Source organism: Coffea arabica, chromosome 3c, assembly GCF_036785885.1.
Source record: "Coffea arabica cultivar ET-39 chromosome 3c, Coffea Arabica ET-39 HiFi, whole genome shotgun sequence".
NCBI lineage: Eukaryota > Viridiplantae > Streptophyta > Magnoliopsida > Gentianales > Rubiaceae > Coffea > Coffea arabica.
Window position 1 is genome coordinate 31,453,209 of NC_092314.1, and position 22,848 is coordinate 31,476,056.

The 22,848-nt window shown below is 37.5% G+C and overlaps 1 protein-coding gene across 3 annotated transcripts; it reads left to right on the forward strand.

The window, feature by feature from the left end:
- Positions 1–7,722: 7,722 nt before the first annotated feature.
- LOC113734923 (probable transcription factor PosF21) lies at positions 7,723–18,966 on the forward strand. 3 transcript variants are annotated; one of them, XM_027261695.2, is made up of 5 exons: positions 7,723–7,973; positions 8,130–9,348; positions 15,484–15,616; positions 17,127–17,211; positions 18,344–18,966. In XM_027261695.2, the coding sequence occupies exons 2-5, from the start codon at positions 8,642–8,644 to the stop codon at positions 18,718–18,720; spliced, it is 1,302 nt and encodes a 433-aa protein (XP_027117496.1). In that variant the 5' UTR covers positions 7,723–7,973; positions 8,130–8,641; the 3' UTR covers positions 18,721–18,966. The 3 variants fall into 3 exon arrangements, with proteins under 3 accessions (XP_027117496.1, XP_027117495.1, XP_027117497.1); XM_027261694.2 differs by having other exon boundaries at positions 8,269–9,348; XM_027261696.2 differs by having other exon boundaries at positions 8,377–9,348.
- Positions 18,967–22,848: the final 3,882 nt, after the last annotated feature.

The following is a 22,848-nucleotide window of genomic DNA, read 5'->3' on the forward strand; positions in this document are numbered from 1 at the left end:
AACATTCTATCCCTAATTATCCCTTTTGAGCCTTCAGAATAAAAATACTTCATTTGGCAACCCCTGAGAATCGCAAACCCCATACTGGGGCAAGTTTGAATTGAAAAAGGGAAAATTTCAAGAAGTGAAAAAGTGATAATGCCGCAAAATCAAAAGACAAAAAGAAGAAAAGAGAACCTCAGTACAAAAGTAAACTGGGGCAAATTTTGTGAATATTCAAAAATGGCAGAAGGCCAAAAAATCAAAAGAAGAAAGAAAATGAAAGAGAAAAAGCCTCAATTGAGCATAAACTGGGGCAAAGTTCTGATTTAGCCCTAAAATAAGGTTGGCGTAACAATGCGATCTCAGATTCTTTAAACCACTCTTGAAATTTGCCTTCAAGCCTTAACTTTTCTAAACACCCCACCTGACCCCATTACAAAAGCCGAAAGTCCTGACTTCTGTTCTTTGCAATGGCCCTGTCAAGAAAATTTCTGATGTCGGAAAATTTTAGCTGTATTTCTGAATTGCCTGGGTATGGGGTTGACGCTACTCACCATGTGAAAACCCACCAAATTGAAGGAAAGGAAAAAGAGGCGAAAGAAAAAACAAAAAAAGAAAATGCAGAAAAATTCGACGCTGAAGTCCCTGATGAATGATTAGGAAAAATGCAAACAAAGTCTGAGATTTTTGAGTTCAAAATAGGGGCAATTTTGAAAAATGCGATCTTCGGTGCAATGTCCTTGAAAGTTTTATTCTTTAACTATCGTTTTCAAGCTACATTACAAGCTAACAAAGTCCATCGTTGACTTATTCCTTCATGACAATCCAAAGTGGGGTTATGCTCGTAAGAAATCCATCAATCATTTGTGATCATAGGGGTATAATCAGTTTTCACAGGTTTAGCTATTGCTTCTACCCATGTTGTTGCAAGCCTATAAAGCTTATACGTTGACTAAGTTTTCTTAAGAAATAAGAGTAACAAACTCTTTGCTTTCACTAAGATGTGGTATTGAAGGAATTACAATTTTGGGCACAAGAACCAAACAAATCTTGACTTTTCATTTCCCTTAACCCCCCTCAAAAATCAGAAATAAGATCACTTGATTGATCCTGAAAGATGAACCAACCAAGAAATGGTGACCCATCACCCAAAGCATTGATGCTAAAGTGGGGAAGAAATCTTTCGTAATTTGGCATTATTTTGAGAAATTCATCATGAAATTTGCTATATGAGTTTAAGCAAGACATTTCAATGTTAGGAAAAGCAATTGCTTACTTTGTTCAAATAAATGGAGAGTCATTCAAAACAAATTTTTGCAATCAAGGGAGCCCACACTGGGGCAAAATTTTATTTGTGAGATTTCATGAAATAAGCCCATACTGGGGCAAATTTTTTGTAATACATTTGAGATTTTCGTCCAAAGAATCAAATAATTCAATTTTCAAATCAATCACGCTGTTCTTTTCATGGAAATTTGAGTGCATGCCATATTTTGGTAAGCCCCTTGTGCAGGTATTCATAGTTAAAATCAACGAAAGAGCATCTGGTGATGTGGAAGGCCAATGCCGAAGAAAGAGAAGAAAGAAGGGAAAAGGGCCCTACACTGGGGGCAAATTATTTTTGAAAAAGATTCTCTCGAAAAATCAGAAAAATTCAAAAATCAAAAATTAAGTTCAAATTCTTGTTTCTTGTAAAATCAAATTCAATTTCTTGACCGCTTTTATTTTCGTTGGGCACGGGTTTTATCCCTCCGACCTCGGCAGGCTCGGATTTTATCCCACTGACCACTTTTTATCTACGTTGGGACCGGGTTTTATCCCGCCAATCTCGGCAGGACCGGGTATAATTCCGCTGACCGCTTATATAAATTGGGACCGGGTTTCATCCCGCCAATTCTCTCGGCAGGACCGGGTATAATCCCGCTGACCGCTTATCGCATTGGGACCGGGTTTCATCCCGCCAATTCTCTCGGCAGGACCGGGTATAATCCCGCTGACCGCTTATATAAATTGGGACCGGGTTTCATCCCGCCAATTCTCTCGGCAGGACCGGGTATAATCCCGCTGACCGCTTATCGCATTGGGACCGGGTTTCATCCCGCCAATTCTCTTGGCAGGACCGGGTATAATCCCGCTGACCGCTTATATAAATTGGGACGGGTTTCATCCCGCCAATCTCGGCAGGACCGGGTTTTATCCCGCTGACCGTTCATACCCCGTTGGGCTTGGGTTTAATCCCACTAACCAATTCATCACACTGGGGCAAATTTTGGATAATTCTCCAAGTAAACTCTATACAGTTTCTACATGCATACCAGCTTTTCATTTTTATAGCCACTGGAGCGTGTGGTTTGTCCCGCCAGTGAGCATTTCATGTTCATAGCCACTGGAGCTGAGGTTTGTCCCGCCAGTGAGCTTTTTATTTTCATAACCACTGGAGCTGAGGTTAGCCCCGCCAGTGAGCATTTCATTTTCATAGCCACTGGAGCGTGTGGTTTGTCCCGCCAGTGAGCACTTCATTTTCACAGCCACTGGAGCTGAGGTTTGTCCCGCCAGTGAGCATTTCATGATCATAGCCACTAGAGCGTGTGGTTTGTCCCGCCAGTGAGCATTTCATGATCATAGCCACTGGAGCTGAGGTTAGTCCCGCTAGTGAGCACTTCATTTTCACAGCCGCTGGAGCGTGTGGTTTGTTCCGCCAGTGAGTATTTCATTTTCAGCCACTAGCCGTGGGTCTATCCCAATTTTAATTTTACATTTTTATCCGGGTCTATCCCATGATTTTCCTTTTATTCGGGCCAGTCCCATGATTTAAAGTTTATTCGGGCCAGTCCCATGATTTAAAGCTTATTCGGGCCAGTCCCATGATTAGATGTTTGTTCGGGTCAGTCCCATGATTTTATGTTTGTTCGGGTCAGTTCCATGATTTTAGTTTTTATTCGGGCCAGTCCCATGATTTTAGTTTTTATTCGGGCCAGTCCCATGATTTTCTTTTTATTCGGGTCAGTCCCGCGATTTTCATTTTATTCGGGCCAGTCCCGTGATTTTCTTTTTATTCGGGTCAGTCCCATGATTTTAAATTTTCTGTCTGGGTCTATCCCGTTTACATATCCGTCCGGGTCTATCCCGTGGGTCTATCCCATTTACATTTCTGTCTGGGTCTATCCCATTTAAATTTCTGTCCGGGTCTATCCCGTGGGTCTATCCCATTTGCATTTCTGTTTGGGTCTATCCCGTTTACATTTCCGTCCGGGTCTATCCCGTGGGTCTATCTCATTTACATTTCTGTCTGGGTCTATCCCATTTAAATTCACATTCGGGTCAGTCCCGTTCTAGAATTCTTGTTCGTGGGAATTATTTTGCAGCCGAATAATGCAGGTAAGTATTTGGTGTCTACTTCTTTGTCTCAAGTTTTTTCAAAACTCAGACAAAGAGGGGCAAACTGTAGACACTAAATTTTTGGTGTAATTTCATTTACTGTTTATTTTTAGTTTTTTATTTGTCGTGTTAGTTTTATTCGATTTTAGTTTTTAGCTTATAGTTTTAGTTTTATTTTTATTTTTAAGTCTTTAGCATAGAATTTCTTGGAAAAAAAAGAAAAAATGATGAAAAAAGAAAAGTGTAGAAAAAATTGAAAATGGCCACTTTGTTTAGTTATTTTAAATTGTGTTCATTACTATTATTATTATTACCTGATTTTTGTCAATTTTGTTATTATTATTTATATTTTATTAATTTTTTGTATTAATAGTCAAAAAAAAAAAAAAGTCCTGCGGCATGCAAGCTGCGTTTTGCCGCAGCTTGCAAAAGAAGCATTGGGGCAGCCCTTATCTGAAAATATAGAAGAGTGCTAAGGGTTTTAGGAGGGGGGTTCCTGGTATAAATAGTGAGAAAAAAGGCAGCCGCAAAGGGGGGAGTTTTGGAGAAAGGGGAGATAGAGAGAGAGAGAGGAGACGGCAGGAAAATTGAGAGCAAGGGAGAGAGCTAAAGTTCTGTGAGGAAAAGAAACCGAGAGGGGCGGCTGCAAAATCTGGAAAACGGCAAAAGAGAGAAACAAAAAGCTCATGAGCGGCTGAAGGCTGAAAATCTTGAGGAAGTAGAGAGTGTGTGTGGGCGACGGAAGAGAAAGGCAGCAAAAGAAGGGCAGCCAAAAGAGAAGGGGGGGCTTGGTTTAAGAGAAAAAACAACCGCGAGAGAAGGAAAGGCAGAGTGTTTCATCTGGGGGGAGCAACCAAGGATCATCGAGGATCTTATCTTCAAATATTGACTGAGGTGATAGCGTTGCCATAGCTGGTGCTGCTATCTTTCTACCGCCGTTGCGTCGTTGCTGAGGGTACGGGTTTAAAGCAATGGAATAGGTAACTGTCTACCCTTTTTCTTGTTCATTTCCTATCGCTAAATGGAGCCCAATTCGCTAAGATGGAACTGGGTTTTGGTTCATTTGCTGCGTCTCTGTTAGTTTAATATGCATATTGCATCTGATTTGGCTAAAAACTGGAGAGTCGACTTGATTGAAGTCCTAGTTTAGCCTGTTTTTTTGGTTTTTGTTTGGGGTTCGTTTGTATATTGATTGATGAGCTTGCTAGTTTTTGGTTTTAAAAGTGTAAAATCTGTCTTGGCCTGTTCAGATGTTGGAGTTACTTGTTCTGGGTTGTTGCTGAACTTATAATTTGATCGATACCTGGGATTTGTTTGTTCATTTGATATACCACATGCATGTCCAAGTCAAGTTTCATCTGCGGGTATTTTGGCAGCACCAGAAACCCGCAAGTAATCAAATAAGTTCTTTGAAAACTACATATTTTGTTGCGAAGCTCCTTGTGCAAAAAGCTGTCAAAATTTTCTGGTCATACGCCTTGTTCTTTCTTACTTTCTTTGCCTAGATCAGTTTAGCTGATCGATGAATGAAGATTATGTGAGTTTGAGGGTGGTGATATTGCAAGTCTGATTAGATTTCCTGCACGGACACAGTTGCATGATATGAGCTGCAGAATTGCAGCAACAAATTTGAGATTGTGGCTTTTCTCTGTTTTGACTCTTTTTGTTTAGCATGATTAACTGCTGTATGTGATGTCGGTCTTATGGAAGCTAATCAATATTGAGCTGGGAGTTTGTTCGAGTTGTTTGGGTAATTGATGAGAAGCTTTGGCAGAAATTTAGCAACCAGAAATGGAGAAGGTTTCATTCGATTCATTGGCTGATTGGAACATATGTTTTTGCAACTTTCTTTGCTGCATTCTTGCAGCTTGATTTTTTGATTTCTTGGTTTAATTTCTATCCAAGGGGTTCATGAAAACTGAACAAAAATGATTGAGTTGAAAATTTATGGATGAACAATGAAATGTAGGTAATGTTTTGATGGATTTCGTTTAGAGTTTCTTGCCAAAAGCTTCACAAGTTTGTGAAAGTGATTGCAGAAGTTTTCTCACGTAGTTGCATGAAGCTTGCATGCAAATGGCTTTCAAAAATTGCCCTTTGACCCCTCTAATTCCCCTTTGTTTCACTAGGACCCAACCAATTGAATAATTTCATCAATTTGGTCCTTGATAGTTTTAATTTTTACAACTTCATTACTTGTTTGCTTTAATTAGCTACCATGCTTTGCTTAAATTGCACTTAAGTCACAATTTTAAGGGTTGTATGATCAATTGAGCTTGTGTTTGTACATTTTCTTTAATTTTTCCAAATAAATTGGTACCTTGACCATTTCTTTTATTTTGGAGGATGAATAAGTGATTTCACTCCATTTAAGGCATCAACTCAAGGGCGGTATAATTCCTTTTATCTTTTTTGTCTCCCCTATGTGATCCAACGTGCTACATGAAAATTGCATGTCTACTTGCTTCCCTTGTTTTTCTTTAATTCCTTTCATTTACTTCATTTACTTTTGCTTTTTATTTAAGTTATTCTTTATGGGGTATGTGTACACCTCTTGGCTTGTAATAGTTAGGGATTTAATTGTTTTATTCCATCTTATTCCCCCTTTTTAGATTGTAGTAGGCCTTCTCCCCCAATAATGTAATAGTTAGGGCCTTAATTACCTTATGTGTTGTGCATGCTTACGTGCGACGTGTTACTCGCTTTGTTAGGGCCTTGCATCTAGTCGAGCATGCTAAGTGTTATGTGCTATATGTTTATGAGTGTTTTGGCATGTCTACTCGCTTTTCATAGCCTGAATGAATGTGATGGATGAATGTACGTTCCCACTAGTCCAACGCTAGTCGGAATTCATAGAATGGGCTAGTCCAACGCTAGACCCTTAGGAATTTCCCTTCGTTAGTACATGATTTGCATGTTCATTACATGTCATGCATTCTTTTTAGTTTTATCATTTTTGCATGCCCTTCGAACCCCTTTTCCCTCCATTTTAGGATTTTTTGCATTTCATGCTAGTTATAGGGTTCATTTGCTTGAGGGTCCCCTTAAATATGGGATATAGACGAGTGTGGCTTTTTCTAAGCCTTAGCACGCTTGTATTCCCTCTATAAAAGGGCAAATTGAGTCACGATTTAGGTCTCCCCGTACCCAATATGCATAAATTCCCTAGGCTCATGCATTTTTAAATCCACTCTACCATTCATCACACTTTCATTTTTCCTCCCATTTTGCACACGTGCACCTTTATGTTTCTTCACTTGCACACGAACACTTTTATCATCACTTGCACATATGCATTTCATATTATCATTTCACATACCGTACCTTGCCCACTCACGTGCATATTTTCATTTACATATTTATTGTCTTTTATTACTTTTTCAAACTCATGTCCTCACATTGCATACATGCATTCCATTCACTTGCATCCCACTTGCATTATTCGTGACTTCTTCGAAGGATCGTTATTGGGTTTCACAATTAATGTGATTGGCACCACCTACCCTTTGAAGAGAAATGTCCCTCAATACCCCTAGGTCTAGGGTTTGCATTCATGTAGTGCATCCAAATGTAATAAATTCTTTGGTTAAAACAAGAAAATCTTTGATTAAATCATGCAACTAGCCTTGGTTAGGTCAAAGGGGTGCCTTGGATTTTATTCTTGCCTTCCCCTTTGTCAAATGTGACTCCCGAACCTTTTTCTTTGGTTTACGTGGGGTAGGAGTCGTTTAAAAAGGGTTTCTCACTACTTTCTCCTATTTTTCTTTAAAAATTCATTTTTTGGTGACTTGATACACCTTAACTCATTACCAAGTGGCGACTCCGTATTTTGTTTTCAAAAAAACCCTTTTTAAACTATAATTTTGGGTCAAATCGTCGCATTCTCAAACCCCCATTTAGACCCAATTTTCTTAAATCACAATTCATTTTCCAATCACAAGTTGAATCAAAAACACACTTTTAAACCATTTATTTATTTATCAAAAAATGGGGCGCGACATTACTTATGGGGGTAAAGTGATTAAAAGATAACGTTAGAGAGTAAACTGATAGTAATGGTATAGTTTAAGAAGATAAAGTGATAATAATCCTTTAAACACCACTATTTTGAAAGTTAATTAAATTAAATTCATACAGTGTCCAAATGCCGGAATCAACATATATGAGTTTGCATTTGAATAATAATTTGTATGCAGACCGACCACTGATCCATTATAGAAAATCCTTAAAAACATTTTACTATAACAACTTTTTTTTTGTGTTGCATCCGATTTGAAATAATTTTACTATATCAGTTATCACTCATTTTGTTGTGTTAGGGATTAAAAAAAAAGTTGGTTTTAATTTGGAAAACGTTTTAGGTATTCTTTTACAAATCCATTCCAAAAAGAAAAAAAAATTTCTGTTAGAGAATTTCCTTTCGTTGCTCTTAGGTTTCTTTCTCTCTCCGACAGACGCACTCCTACAAACACCCCCAAAAAAAAAAAGTCACCAACAAATGTCATGCACCGTTTCCTTCATCCCACTATTCCAGTTCTATTCAATTCTCGTAACTCTTTTTCTTTTCCACCGGAGATCTAATCTCAACTACTCCGCTAATTAAAAAAATACCAGTAAGAACTGTCTTTTTTTTTTCCCTTCTCTTTAATTATATCTATATTGTTATCTATTTTCTCTCATTTTTGTTCTTTTGGCTTTCTCTTCACCGGGGAAAAGTGTGGGTTGTTTTTTTTTGAAGCATTATATTTTGCGTTTTCTATTTGCTGCAGGAACTAGATTTACAGCTAAATGATTTTCTTCAACGGATCTTAGTTTCTGTGAATTCTCAGAGTTTAGGGTTCTATTCATTCGTTTGCTGATTCTGTTTTTCCTTTTTTTTTTTGGGGTGATTATTCATTTTCTTTCAAGGGTTTAATTTTAAGAGGCAGCTGAATCGGGAAGAAGTCACGAAAAGAGTTTCATGAAGAATTTGTTTAATTTGTTGTAATTTAGGGTTTTCGAACCATCAATTTGTAGGTGAAATCATTGGTTTGAGGGCGTGATTGGAAGAGTTTCTCTTTGGTTTGGTTTGACCTGAAGAAAAATGATCTATTAGTTGTTGAATTGAATTTCAGCTGAAAGGTGTGTGATTCTGGAATTTTTGTCACCTGGTGCTGGATTTCTGATCTTTTGTATCGTAGAAAAGGAAAAAGGAATCTGAATCTGTGTAAAATTGCTAAGGGAGGAAAAGCTTTTCTTCATTTTTTGGGGGTTTTAAGTGAGCATTGGGGATTTTGGGTCAATGGATAGGGATAAGAGTGTCAACCATGGTGGGGGACTGCCTCCATCGGGGAGGTATTCAAGTTTTTCACCACCGGGTAGCAGTTATGGTGTGAAACCAGAGCAATCAGGGTCATCGACTCTTCCTCCAATTGGGCCTGGGGGCATTTCAGAATCAACTCATTTTGGTCATGGGATGTCATCTGATTCTAGTCGGTTTAGCCATGATATTAGCAGAATGCCTGATAACCCGCCTAAGAATTTGGGCCATCGACGAGCCCACTCAGAGATTCTTACCCTCCCTGATGATATTAGCTTTGATAGTGATCTTGGAGTTGTTGGTGGATTAGATGGGCCTTCATTCTCTGATGATACTGAAGAAGACCTGTTATCTATGTATCTAGACATGGATAAGTTCAATTCCTCATCTGCTACTTCTGCTTTCCAAGTTGGCGAATCATCTTCTTTGGCAGCTGGAGTTCTTGGTTCATCATCAACTGCAGCATCAGCATCCACATCATTGGCACCACCAAGTGAGATAGTCTCTGGTATTAGTGACAAGCCACGAGTTAGACATCAGCATAGCCAGTCCATGGATGGGTCAACAACAATCAAGCCTGAGATGCTCACATCAGGTGCAGAAGAGCCATCTCAGGCTGATGCTAAAAAAGCAATGTCTGCTACTAAGCTTGCTGAGCTGGCTTTAATTGATCCAAAGCGTGCGAAAAGGTGATGCCCCTATTTAAGAGTTACTATTTACCATTTTTTATGTTGTAAGTATTGAAGTTCCCTTGCAGCAACTGACTTTGGTTCCCATTTTGACATTAGATTTTGCTGATTATAACATGCATTAGTTTTTTTCTCCTTTGCGGTTTGCATGAAATAGACTGCGTGTCAGTTGGAAATATTATATCCTGCCACCAAAACCTCCTGCTCAGGGGGATAGGTCTGTCAAATTTCTCATGCTGATGATTCCTTTATTTTTACATGCTCCTATAAAAAGGTTCCATCCGGTTAACATTTATATCCTGTGAAGTTAACATTTATATCCTGTGAAGTTAACATTTATATCCTGTGAAGTTAACATTTATATCCTGTGTTCCTTTCAGATTACATTTTTTGTATGTGTGGAAATGATTACTGTGACTACATCCATAATTAGGTTAAAGACTATTATGTTATGATTGATTTGGTGATTCCTTTGGAACAATATCTTAGTTATTTAGATCACTCCTTAATGGAGTTTAATGTGACAGAAAAGATGCAAAAGTTAAGCTATGTCTTACCAGTATATCATTTTCGGTGACAGCTTATAGTATTGGAATCCACTAAATAACTATAGTTTAGGTAATGTCCAAATCTCACATGGAAAGGAAACTTTTTATGTTAGATTTGTCTTGATGAGAATTAGTTGTTTGTTGTTGATGAAAACTGTGAAATGCCTTTTACATATATTTTTTTTTATGCTTTCGTCATATTTACTGCTATCCAGATGCACCTCTCTCATCAGGTCAGAGTAGTACATTTTATTTTTTTTTAAAATTTTGGTGTGTGGCAGAATGATTCTACTTGGTGTGGAATCTATAAAATGAAGATGATAGGAGAGGGAATGAGTGAGAAATTAAGGAGAAGCAAGAAACAAAGAAGAGGATAAGAAAGATAAGAAAGTAAGGAAAGGAACTGAAATTCTAGGAATTCTGCCTAGATTTCTGAGATTTACCTTTGCAGTTAAGCATCCTCTGCAGCTAATGAAGCTTATATCTATTTAGGATAGACCAGTTGGAGGCTGAGCATGCTTACGCACTGCTTAAACTTCACAGCTGAGTAAACCTAACTAGTAAGATTAGCTAGAAGCAGTGAAATTGGGCTTAAATACCTAAAGTTCGCCAAAGTTGATTTGTGCACTTTAGTTTAGCTCAACCCAAAATCATAATTTCTACCTGGATTGACCTAATAGACTACTTTCCCTGCACTGCTGTCTCCATCTTAACAAATGCTGAACTAACAAACTGTTCTTCAAACATTTGGATATCCATCATTTTTGGATTCTCGAGGCCCATTATTCTTGATTATCACTTCAAAATTGCTTAGAAGTCTCTTTTCTCTCTTTTAGATGAAGCCTTTCTTGTGAAACAATCTAAGTACTCACTAGTTTGCTGAATTCATTTCCAAGATTTTTGGTCCTGGATTGTTTTGGTTTGATATTTTCACTTGTTGATAATGTAATAGGTACTCCTTAGATTAGCTTGAAAGCACATGATGCATATTTCTTGTGAATTCAGGTAAACTGTAAGATTGGGATTTTGGGAAGTAAAATCATGAATCACTCTCTTAAAAGGGAATTTATGTACACCAAATCTGCCAGCTCAGTATCATTCCTGCAAATTTTTTGCCAACAATGATTTTCATGTCATGTCAGAGTGTTGTTATATATTGCATGAGCCATTAGTTGATATTGTTTCACTAGGAAGCAATTTTGGATGACACAGTAATATGTCAGTTTTGGACACTCAATTTGAAGGAGTCCATTATTAGTGTTTGATTAACAGAGTCCAAGCCATGCAAGTAATCATTTAAGCTGTCTTAAATTGAAGCAGCAAAACTGAATTACTAACTCATATGTGCTTGAGACTTATTAGTGGCTTGGATCTCACAGTTTTAGAGCTTAGGTCCAATAGATACTTTTACAAGTCTTCAGTATTCTGCACCAATGTGTTGTAAATTGCGTGTTACTGTCAATCGAATAATATCTTGTGGAAGAGGTTAATGTGCGTATTCTGAAGAACATGTGTCCAAAGTTTAAGGACAAGGATCCGAAGTAAATAGGAGAAAATCAAGAAAAGATATATTCTTGTTCAATGGTTTGTGCAGTTTGGGACTCCTGATGGAAGTTTTTCTTAGAAACTGCAATGTCTAGCAACCATTACTGAGAATAGTCTTTTAATTCATCAGTTGAAATTGATTTTATTTGTGAGCGCATTACTCGAGATCTAGATTTATGAGTGAATGGAGAAAAGGGAATCATGTAGGGTGTTAATTTTATTGCATTATCTAGCATAATGTTCAAGAAGATTCTACGCCTTCAGACAGTTGCATCTTTGGTGGTAGTGTGTTTGGGATGCCTTATTGTATATCACTTCTTGGTGAAAACTATTGTGTTCGTAATTCTTTCAAATTGTCATTCTGATTGCTTTGCTTCTTGATTTTACTAAAGTAGTCTTGAGTGTGATTTAAAAGAGGATGATTTAGTCTACAGAAATTCTTAACCCAAACAGATGCAAATATAATATATATTTATATGTTTATAGATTTTGATTTTTTACATCATTTGCTATTTACACAAGGTTTTACTGTATAGCTATATTCCATTTTGGCACCTAATTGTAGGACAAGTATAGGTGAAGCTCTCTACAGTTAGCAGGAGAAATAAAAGTATTTTGCGGCTGTTTCAGCACCCTTGATATTGAGTCTACTGACCTTAAGTGTTGATTCGAGTGAAAGAGGTGAAGAACAAGAAATGCTGAAGAGCCTTAGAGGAGGTAAAGAAAGATTTGATGAAATTGAAGTTGTGATACCGAATACTGGAGCCTCAGTAACAATACCTAATGGGCCTAAGCTCTTTAACCTTTAGATCCAATTGAGACTACTAAGACTTAGTCTGAAAGTAGATGCTTGCTTAAGTTTCCTTTGTGTAACCAAGTTAAGTTAGATAATCTTTTGTCCGTAGAAGTCTTCGAGGCAAAACTGAAATGTGAAGCTCTTTCAGCTAAGAGGCCAAAAATGTGTGACCTATGAAATTAGTTCATAGTGCACTAAAAGCAACCAACGGCCCATGTTGAAGATATGGAGCCCATTGTAGAAGGGGGATTTTCCCAGAACTAACATTTGGTTTTCAATTGTCATATCTAGTCTGACCAATCTTCCAAGGAGTGACTAGATGTAGTTCCTGGTAAACCGGATCAGTTATTTCTAGCTCCTCTTTAAGCTGTTTCTTTACTCCTGTCATTCCAATTGCCATATCAAGATTTCACCCCTTCATCTTAAACTATTAACTCAAGAAGAACTGCTGCATCAAGTCTTACTCACACTTCTGTAAGTTAAAAAGCTATGTATAAGGGTATTTAGAAAGTCAAAAATGCTCCTATATGCCACCATGCATGGTTGTGATTTCTATTCAAAAGCCTTAGCTAGTAAAGTCTTGGGACTTTTCTAACACTTGCTGCTACTCCAAATAGGAGTATGGTATGGATAACTAACATGGAGGTAGATAGAAGGATGGATATTCTGTAGCTAACTGAAGTCAATATGCCTGTTGAACCCTATAACTACTCGAAGAAGTCACTTTTAAGATGGCTACAGATATTACCATGGACTGCATCATTTAGCTTCTCATTTGCAAGTGATCCTGTTGCTTGTCTTAGGCTTCTAAGGCCTAAAATCTGCATCTAATGAGCTTATAGTTGTTGCATCATACATTTAGTACAATGGCATTTTTTTTCCAATTGCGTTGAAAAAAGGCACATAAAACGAAAGATGGCATAAGAGTTCAGGAAACCAAAGAAGCCGAAAGAGGAATGCTTAACATGTATCTCGAATACATCCACAGGTTAAGTGAAAGGAAATTTAGGTGCAGATTTGTTGGTGTGCTGCATGGTTGTCGAACAAGGATAACTTGTTGGAGAATGCAAATACACACATGCATCCACATGCTTTAAATTACTCTTGTTTGGAATGTATTTGTGCTTTGTGTTTTACACTAATTTGGTACTAGATCTGTTTACATTATCTATGGAGGAAGCCATAATGTTAGATACAGATCTAGTTTCTTTTGCTTGCTTACGTTTTATAAAGCTCTGGGCAGATCTATGGACTGCATCATTTAGCTTCTCATTTGCAAGTGATCCTGTTGCTTGTCTTAGGCTTCTAAGGCCTAAAATCTGCATCTAATGAGCTTATAGTTGTTGCATCATACATTTAGTACAATGGCATTTTTTTTCCAATTGCGTTGAAAAAAGGCACATAAAACGAAAGATGGCATAAGAGTTCAGGAAACCAAAGAAGCCGAAAGAGGAATGCTTAACATGTATCTCGAATACATCCACAGGTTAAGTGAAAGGAAATTTAGGTGCAGATTTGTTGGTGTGCTGCATGGTTGTCGAACAAGGATAACTTGTTGGAGAATGCAAATACACACATGCATCCACATGCTTTAAATTACTCTTGTTTGGAATGTATTTGTGCTTTGTGTTTTACACTAATTTGGTACTAGATCTGTTTACATTATCTATGGAGGAAGCCATAATGTTAGATACAGATCTAGTTTCTTTTGCTTGCTTACGTTTTATAAAGCTCTGGGCAGATCTGATGGAGCTTTTGTGCTCAACTTAAAAGGGAAAAAATGTTTCAAGTAAATATATGTTTGTTTATAAGATGATCATGTAGGAGCTCGTTCATAAAGAAGAAATAAAACTAAAGTTAAAAACAATAAAAAAAGATAGAAAAGAGAAGTAGTTCACAAAAGAACTTCGAAATTTCAGTTATAAAACTAAAGAGAAAGAGGATATGTTCCTAAATGAATAATTTGTATAGCAGCAACAAGAGAGAGGGAAACAAGAGATTATGGGGGTTTCAGACCCCTGTAAATTTGGAAGGGAGCATCAGAACATGAAACAACATGGTGCCTAGGTGCAACTATTTTGTTTTTTAACTGCTAGGATCTCAGGGACAGTGTGCTTTTATTGTAAACCATAGGGTCCATATGAATTAGGTGTTTTGGGGAAAGTTTTTCAAAAACAACACTGTAGCATCTTATTTCAAAAACTTTTCACTGTAGATATATTTTGGGGTGGTTTTAAAATTTAATATTTTATTGGGGTATTTTGTTAATTTTCCGTTACCACCCATGACAAACCACCACCGACCATTGCCCCTCTTCTCCCTCATCCACTGCCACCATCGCCCTCCCCCTCCCGTCTTCTCCCTCTCCCTCTTCCACCCCTCCCCTCCCCTCCCCTCCCTTCCTTCCCCATTCCTTGGCAGCCCTGTGATTGGTCGTGACTCATCGCAACCAGAGGGGGAGGGAGGGGGGCCAGCAACCCTGTCTGAGGGGGACTGCCATGGAAGGGGGAGGGAGGGGAGGGGAGAAAGAGGAAGAGGAAGGAACAGGAAGAGAGAGAAGGAGGTAAGGGGGGAAGGGCGGTGGAGGAGGGAGGAGGTAAAGGGTGGTTGCAGTTGTGGATGGAAGAAGAAAGAGGTGGTAGGATTTGCTATGTTTTTTATTTTTATTGTTTTTGTGTTTTTGTTAGGTGTACTTGAGATTGTTTTTGGAGTGTGTTATTGTAGCATTGTATCTGAAAAGCATGCCAATCCAAATAGAGCCATAATTTCTTGCAATATATATGACCTGATAATACAGTTTATGCAGAAAATTGTAGTTTTGTTGAAGTAACTTCTGATGTGTGCAATTAGTTCTTTAGTGGCAAAGTAGGTTATCAGGATGTTTGTTACAAGTCATTGCTGAAAGTGTAAATCTCAAGTGTTATAATATCAAGGATGTTTGTTATAATACCAAGGATGTTATCAAGCATAAGTGTAAATGAGTTTACTTCCCTTAAAAGTTGTGCCACAGGTAAAGATGTGAGCTTTTTGCATTTTACTCGTGTTTTTGGAATAATGAATAAACCTGAATCTTGCTTTGCTGAAAGGTTGAAGATTTTTCCTTTTTTGGTTTTTGTTGTCACCTTATTGCAGAAGTAGATGACAAGTCTTGAATTTTTTGGCCCAAATTTTCATTGAGCACTTAGTTGTTACGGTGGATTATCCATCTATGCTACTCATTTGAGCTTTTGTGCTATCATATTACAGGATATGGGCTAATAGACAGTCAGCTGCAAGATCAAAGGAAAGGAAGATGAGATATATTGCAGAACTTGAAAGGAAAGTCCAGACCCTGCAAACAGAAGCAACTTCCTTGTCTGCGCAGCTTACTCTGTTGCAGGTAATGTCATCTTTCTGTTCATCAGAATACTGGTATAGAGTGTTTGAAGTTGCATGCTGGCCTTTTTGTTTTTGTTTCTTCTTTTCTTTGCTGCAGTGGGGGCTGATGGGGGATTAGTCCAGTTTCGCCTCTTTGTTGGTTTACAATCACATAACACTGATGCTCATTATTGCTTGATTAGGTTGTGTATTCACTTACTCTCATGTTTTAAATAAGTGAATGTTTTTTGTTTGTTCCTGTTTGGATGTGTCTGTCTAAATCTTTGTCTGCGTGTATGTTTGAAAAGAGAGGGGGGGGGGGAGAGAAAACGTCTTTGTCAATCTGCCGTATGCCAGGTAGCTCATGATGTTGGGTGTTTTATTGTTTGACTAAGTGGAGAAATTCATAGAAAGGAAGAAAGGGAATGCTACTGTTCTTGGTACCATGCATGGGTTTTGAAGCATAGTGATGCTGTTACTTTAGGTTTCACTTTTTATTTTTATTTTAAAATACCAGGCAATTAACTTTTGAGGGTTTTCAAAGTCAATTTATAGGTCTTGAAGCTTGTTTTACATTGAAAATTTTGTTGTTGGTTGATTGTTATGCTTCTAAGTCTAACGGATTGATTTGTCACTTGTTCAGAGTTCTTGATTTGAATCGATCTTGGCATTTTTGTAATTCATGGCTTTAATTCTGGCTCCCCATTTTTAATCTTCAAAGAACCATGAACCCTACTTTAATTCGGATACCTAGTAGTGTTACCTTTAATCCCCAATTAAAGAATCTTCTACTTCTTGTAGAATGCAATCAATTGTTATCCTTGTTCTGTTATCTGCACTAGCCTCTGAACAACCCTATGCTCAAGTTTTTGAACCTCTTTGTACAAGTTGTTCAATCAGCCTTCGTTTCCATTTTCTTGTAACTACTCATTCTGTAAATGCAGAATATTAATTTCTTTGGTACAGTCTGTCTTAGGGAAGTGTCTTTAAGTTTTGTCATTGCCTGGCCTGTCTTGACCACAGTAGCACCTATGTGGTCAGCATTTTGCAGTTCTGGTGAACAGTATCACTAGGAAGTAAAGGTCCAAATTAAGGCATGCTTCATGCAGTGAGAAAAAAACGTATCCCTTATGCTTTTGTGAAAGATATCGTGAGATGGTAGTGGGTAACTTTTGTGAAAGAAATTGGATATCGAATTTGAAATCTAAGGTGGGATCAGAAAATTCTAAAATTTCAGAACATGGATTTAGATTGACAGTTGGAATATAATTTGGGATCATAATATTGCAAAACTGGACAAATATGGCCCATTCTTTACTGGGTAACTCCATGCAAAGTCTGGTGCCATACTGGATGTGCACAAGGCATACTCTTAGGTGATGATGTACTCAATTTAGTTATTGTGATACTGGTTCTAGTTTCGCAACTAATTAGTGAGCATCTTCCTTTGCTTTCTTCTGGTACCTTTTCTACATTGATAAGCTTATATTACTCCAATAGCATAATTGACTTGCTTCTTTGCTTTTCAACAGAGAGACACAAATGGTTTGACTGCTGAAAACAGTGAACTTAAATTGCGGTTGCAGACAATGGAACAACAGGTTCACCTGCAGGATGGTAATGGTTTTTCCTTTTACTGTTTTGACCCATGTCCTCCATTCTGGCCCTCTTTGTTCTTTTGTTGATTTATCCTCATTCATATTCTAGAGGGCCCTTGGAAGCTATTGAGCTGGTTCTACTGGCGGAAAATTCCCCTTCTACCTTCACCATAGATTTTTGTTATTATGATCAGTCTCCAAATTTTGTCAAAGCTTGCTGTGCAATATGTATATGATACTCCCCCTCGTCTTGGATCCTTAGTCTCTTTTTTTTCTTCCCCTACACCTCCCCTTTTTCTTCTGATGCTAAGGATGTGGCATTTTGGGGGACCTTAGCCACAATATTCTCTTGGCTTCGATTGGAAAGAGTGTTGCATTGATATTGATTTTCTTACTCAATGATGCACATTTACCATGATGAATTGGCAAAAACTTTCTGCTACCTAACCATATTTTCTTTTTCTCTTGTTTGCTCATTGATAACTGCCCTAAGAGGAAAACAATTAGTACATTCATTTTAGATTACAGTTGCAGGCAAATGGATCCAAGGTCATCCTGGGTTGTTTCTACATAAAAAAATGTTTTTGGCGATAAAATGTGGAGAAATTTTTTGTGGTAAACATTGTAAAGCTGCACGTGGGAATTTCTGGTTAGACTTTTATGCCCTTGCATCTAAAAATGTTAGCAAGGAATGTGATCCAAACTCTTGAGCTTTTTCTGTCAGAAATGTCATCTTGGTTATAGATGCAATAGATAGATATCTTTCGAACATATGGAAAAAAAATGCTCAAATGCTTTTATCATTTGTATGAGCCATACAGCATTTTTGTCAAGCTGAATTAGCAAATAGGTGTCGGCCAAATGTGTTACATATATAGGGAATGAAGTTAAGCTCCATAGGCATTATAATGTTTATGAAGTGATTTGGATAAAGGAACAATCTTGACATGCTGAATTACTGATGATCAGGGGGCAAATGATTTACCTGATGCCTCCTACTTCACTAGGTGATATTGTGGAGGGCAGTTACCCACGCTGAATGCATTTTGACATCTCTGCACATAGTTTCCTTGCTGACATACTTTTGTTCTGGAACTCTTTCAAAAGAAGCTGCTCACTGATAGTGTGCCATCTCTTGCCCTTTTGCACAGCTCTGAATGATGCACTGAAGGAGGAAATTCAACACTTGAAGGTGCTAACTGGACAAATTCCCAATGGGGGACCTATGATGAACTATCCTCCCTCCTTTGGAGCCAACCAGCAATATTATTCCAGTAACCATGCGATGCACACATTGCTAACTGCCCAACAGTTCCAACAGCTCCAAATTAATTCTCAAAAGCAGCAGCACCAGTTTCAGCCGCATCAAATGCACCAGTTTCAGCAGCACCAGCTGCCACAATCTCTAATCCAGCAACAGGATCATCCGATGCAACAAACAGGTGACTTGAAACTGAGAGGTTCTCTGCCGACTCCTGCACAAACTGATAATGCTTCGGATACGAGTGCCTCATTATCGAAGGATTGATTGAAACTCTTATCGGACATGTTGGCATTCATTCAGAATCTTTATGAGGGACCTAGTTCAGCTTCCCCAAACTCGTTGGGGGTGGTTATAGATACATCTACATGTCATTTATATCTAGGTAGTGCATTGAATTTTAGTTGAAAATTAACTTTTGGAGGGTATATTCGTTTAAAATGTCAGCTTCATGTAGACAATCAGTTCCTTTGTTCTATATATTTACCCGAAATGGTAGGCCTGTTGTATGTAGATGACACTGAAATTTTAGATTTCCATCCTGTCTATCATCAGCATGGAGACAATTAGTTTCTCACGCATGCGAGTCAGTCCGCAGTTATCAAATGCAGACTGGTGTCCGCAGACATCACATGCCTGTGTTTCTACCCTAAAACTGGGAACTCTAGCTCAGTTGAGAATATCATTTTACTATGCGTGCATTATGGCTTCTGTTGACATAGGGTGAATAGCTGTTACTTGTTGCGTAATGGAGTGAAGCAACATATTTGTAGGTGGTGCATGGGGATAAATAATAGCATGGTAATTTGAGGGATAGAGCAGAAGTATATCTGTGATCTAACGATCTGATGATTACGACGGTTTGCAAATGTCTTTTAACTTAGCAATAGGAAGTGACTGAGCTGGTCAATTGAAGTTTCGGAAAACTTGGAAAGGGAATAGGAAGATTCAAAGTTCACAAGGGTGTAAGTTTTGGAAAATTGGTGAATAGAATACTGGGTTGTTCAAAAAAATCGTAAATGAAATAATCTTGGGAGGCAAAATCCGGAAATTACTTCTTTGTGCACGTCAGAGCGCTGGGATGTGCGTATAAATGCATGCACGTTCAAACTGAGCAGGTGTTCATATTTTGCCATACACAAAACTTGAAAAGGCTTATGTGTAACAATACACAAAACTTGAAAACGCTTATGGTGTAACAATTTTTGTCGTCTTTTGAAGTTACTACTTTTGCACTTACGGCAAGGACAAAATGGTCCAGCCAAATTCTGAAAAATTTATTTTCTACTTTTATTAGAAATATCAAATTATGCTAGTAACCACCAATAATTATGGATAACTACCCAAAAATTTATACATATTTATTTTCATAAACTTTTTAACAGATTAATTTTCAAAGTATGAAACCATTTTGATATAAAATTTACATTTGCAAATAACTATTGTTTCCATTATTCACATACATAAAGTGTTCCTTGATCACTAGAATTCATTTAAATGTGGTCACTTGAATGTACACGTATATTCCTAAAGTCCACAATTATATTTATTACACTTGTATTTTTCCACATTTGGTTTACATATGTGCAAATAACAATTGACATTTTTGCACAAAACAATTGAAGTCTGCATATTCCAATATAAAGTTGCATTGTTCACCAAATGAACACTTTCATTCTTTAAGCTACATATTGTTTGTAACAAGGTGCCAAATTGCTAAGAGGGTGATTTAGTCATTTAGCTATAAATTTATTAGTTATTTTAATTTGAAAACAGTAACTTATACCCTATTTGCAAATTTCTCAAAATCTACACCCTTATTATGAATTTTAAATCTTCGTATTTTTAAATTTTCCCTAAAGTTTGTCTTGACTTGTATATGAAACCCAACGTTTGCAAAAATGCAAGTTTCATCAATTTGTGGAGTTTGGTTAGAGTTTTCGTAGTTCGAAATTTGGTGAAAATGGATTTGTTGCTCTCCACACTAGGCAATCTATCCTAGTGGTTCTTGAAGCAACTGCTGGCCAACTTGAATAGGGGATGGAGAGATGTGGTGATTTTTACGTCAGCAGAATTTATGTTTATATGCAGGGATTTAATTCACACTCAAAAGAAATAAATAATATCAATTCCAAGACAAAAAAATTTTGGTAGCGGAAGACATTAAAAACAAAGTACCACGAAACAAACTACGGGATTTAAGTGTGATAGTAATTCCTTTGTGTGTGGCTAAACTATTGAAATTGAGTGAGGTTCAATGAACCAACATCTCTTTACAATTAGCTAATAGGTCACTTAAATATCCTATAGGAGTGGTTGAAAATGTGCTTATTAATGTAAAGAACTTCATCATTCCAGTTGACTTTGTTGTTCTTGATGTGGAAGAGGATATAGATATGTCAATTATATTTGGTAGACCTTTTCTAGCTACTGCAGGTGCTACCATTGATATCAAGCAAGGAAAGCTTAACTCCAAATATGTGAAGATGAAATTAAGTTTAATTTGAGTGAACTTGAAAATTTTTCTTCATTTACTGACCACATTTATGCTAGTGAAGAGATTGATAATCTGATACAAGAGTTAAGTCGAATGAAAGAATATTTCAGTCCTCTTGAAGTTTGTTTGTTTGATGTAGTAAGGCAAGAAGACGAAGATATGGAAGTTTCTGAATATGTTCATCTTTTGAATTCCAATGCATCATATCAAAGAGAGATTTAAGAGGAATTGGAAAGTGGAAAAGGATTACCACCACCTTCAAGTGAAAAAGTTACTAAGAGTATTGCTGGAGCATTTAAGGTATATTTTTCTTGGTCATGATAATACATAGCCAATAATTGTTAGTGCTGTTTTTGAAGATATGAAAATGGAAAAGTTACTAAGAGTAATGAGAGGGTATCAACAAGAAATAGGGTGGATAATTCAAACTGTAAGGGAATAAGTTCTGTAGTTTGCCTGCATCGGATTCTTATGGAGGAAAAATGCCAAACCAGTTGTAGAAGTGCAAAGGCATTTAAACCTTAACATGAAAGAGGTAGTATGCTTGGAAATTTTGAAATGGTTGGATGCAAGTATACTCTTTTTTATTTTTGATAGTATTGGATTTGTTCAATTCATGTGGTGCCAAAGAAAGGTGTGATGACAATAATATTAAATGAAAAAGATGAGATTATTGCCACTACAATTATTGCTGGTTGGAGTGTATGCATTGTTTATCATAAACTTAATGCGCCCACTCATAAAGATCATTTTCCATTACCTTTTCTTGATCAAATTTCGGAAAGATTAGTTGGATATGAATTTTATTGTTTTCTTGATGAATTTTCAGATTATAATTAGATTGTGATTGTATTAGAAGATCAAGAAAATACGACATTTATTAGCCGTTATTGTGACAGCCCCACCTCCCCCTAAGGCGAACCAAAGGGTTCGGCGGACCACCTGCCCAACTCTTGCTGGACTACAGATCCGGAACATACATAAACCCTACAAAACGCACAAAAAGACTTTGAGAAAACGAACTCTCAGAAACCAAATTAACTAAACTAAGCGATGCAATAGAACTTTGATACGATGCTCCAATGAAAATCGAAAACAAAATGAAATTGCCGCTGCCACGTCACAATCCGGCCAAGATTTGGCCGGACTACTGGCTGGAATCGAGGCAGTGGCGAAACCAAAATTTTTCAATTTCTCCTGCCAATCCGGCCAACTATCCGGCCAAGAACTGGCCGGATATATGGCCGGATTCGGTGAACAGTTTCTCGCCAAAATACATATCTTCCTCGTTCAAGTTCCTCGCTCGATTTCCTCAATGGATACAAGAAACGTTTACCAGAGCCATTATAAGGTATCATCTCAACAAATACACTTAATATACATGATTAAGAACTTAAATACATATATACATCGGAGTTTCAACAAAATAACCTAAAATACAAGCCATAGTATTCACTCTTCATACATATACAAAATACGACTAGGGTTTTGTTACAAAGGAGCTTAACAAAAACATATACATCTACTAGCTCAACTTTCCTTTCCAAAAATCATGATTTCCATAGTGGTATTCCTGTTAGGAAAACAAAGTAACGGGAACGGGGTGAGTTTACGCTCAATGAGGTACCAGAAGTACACGTAGTCAAATATACCAGCCAGATAAGGTAGTAAACGAAGACTTCAAATAGAAAGGATACAGGTGGCCCTCAAGAGCCAAATTCCCCTTTTTGCTTTACCAGATATTGATCAAACAGTAGTTGACACTCCGTCAAATTTTAAATAAAGGAACCAGTCCAATAGAGCACCACTTTACACCAAATTCCGTCCACCAAACATACCCCTTTTCGGGCCCACAAAATATTCAGAAACAGAAGTGGTAATACTCGAGTATACCGGAA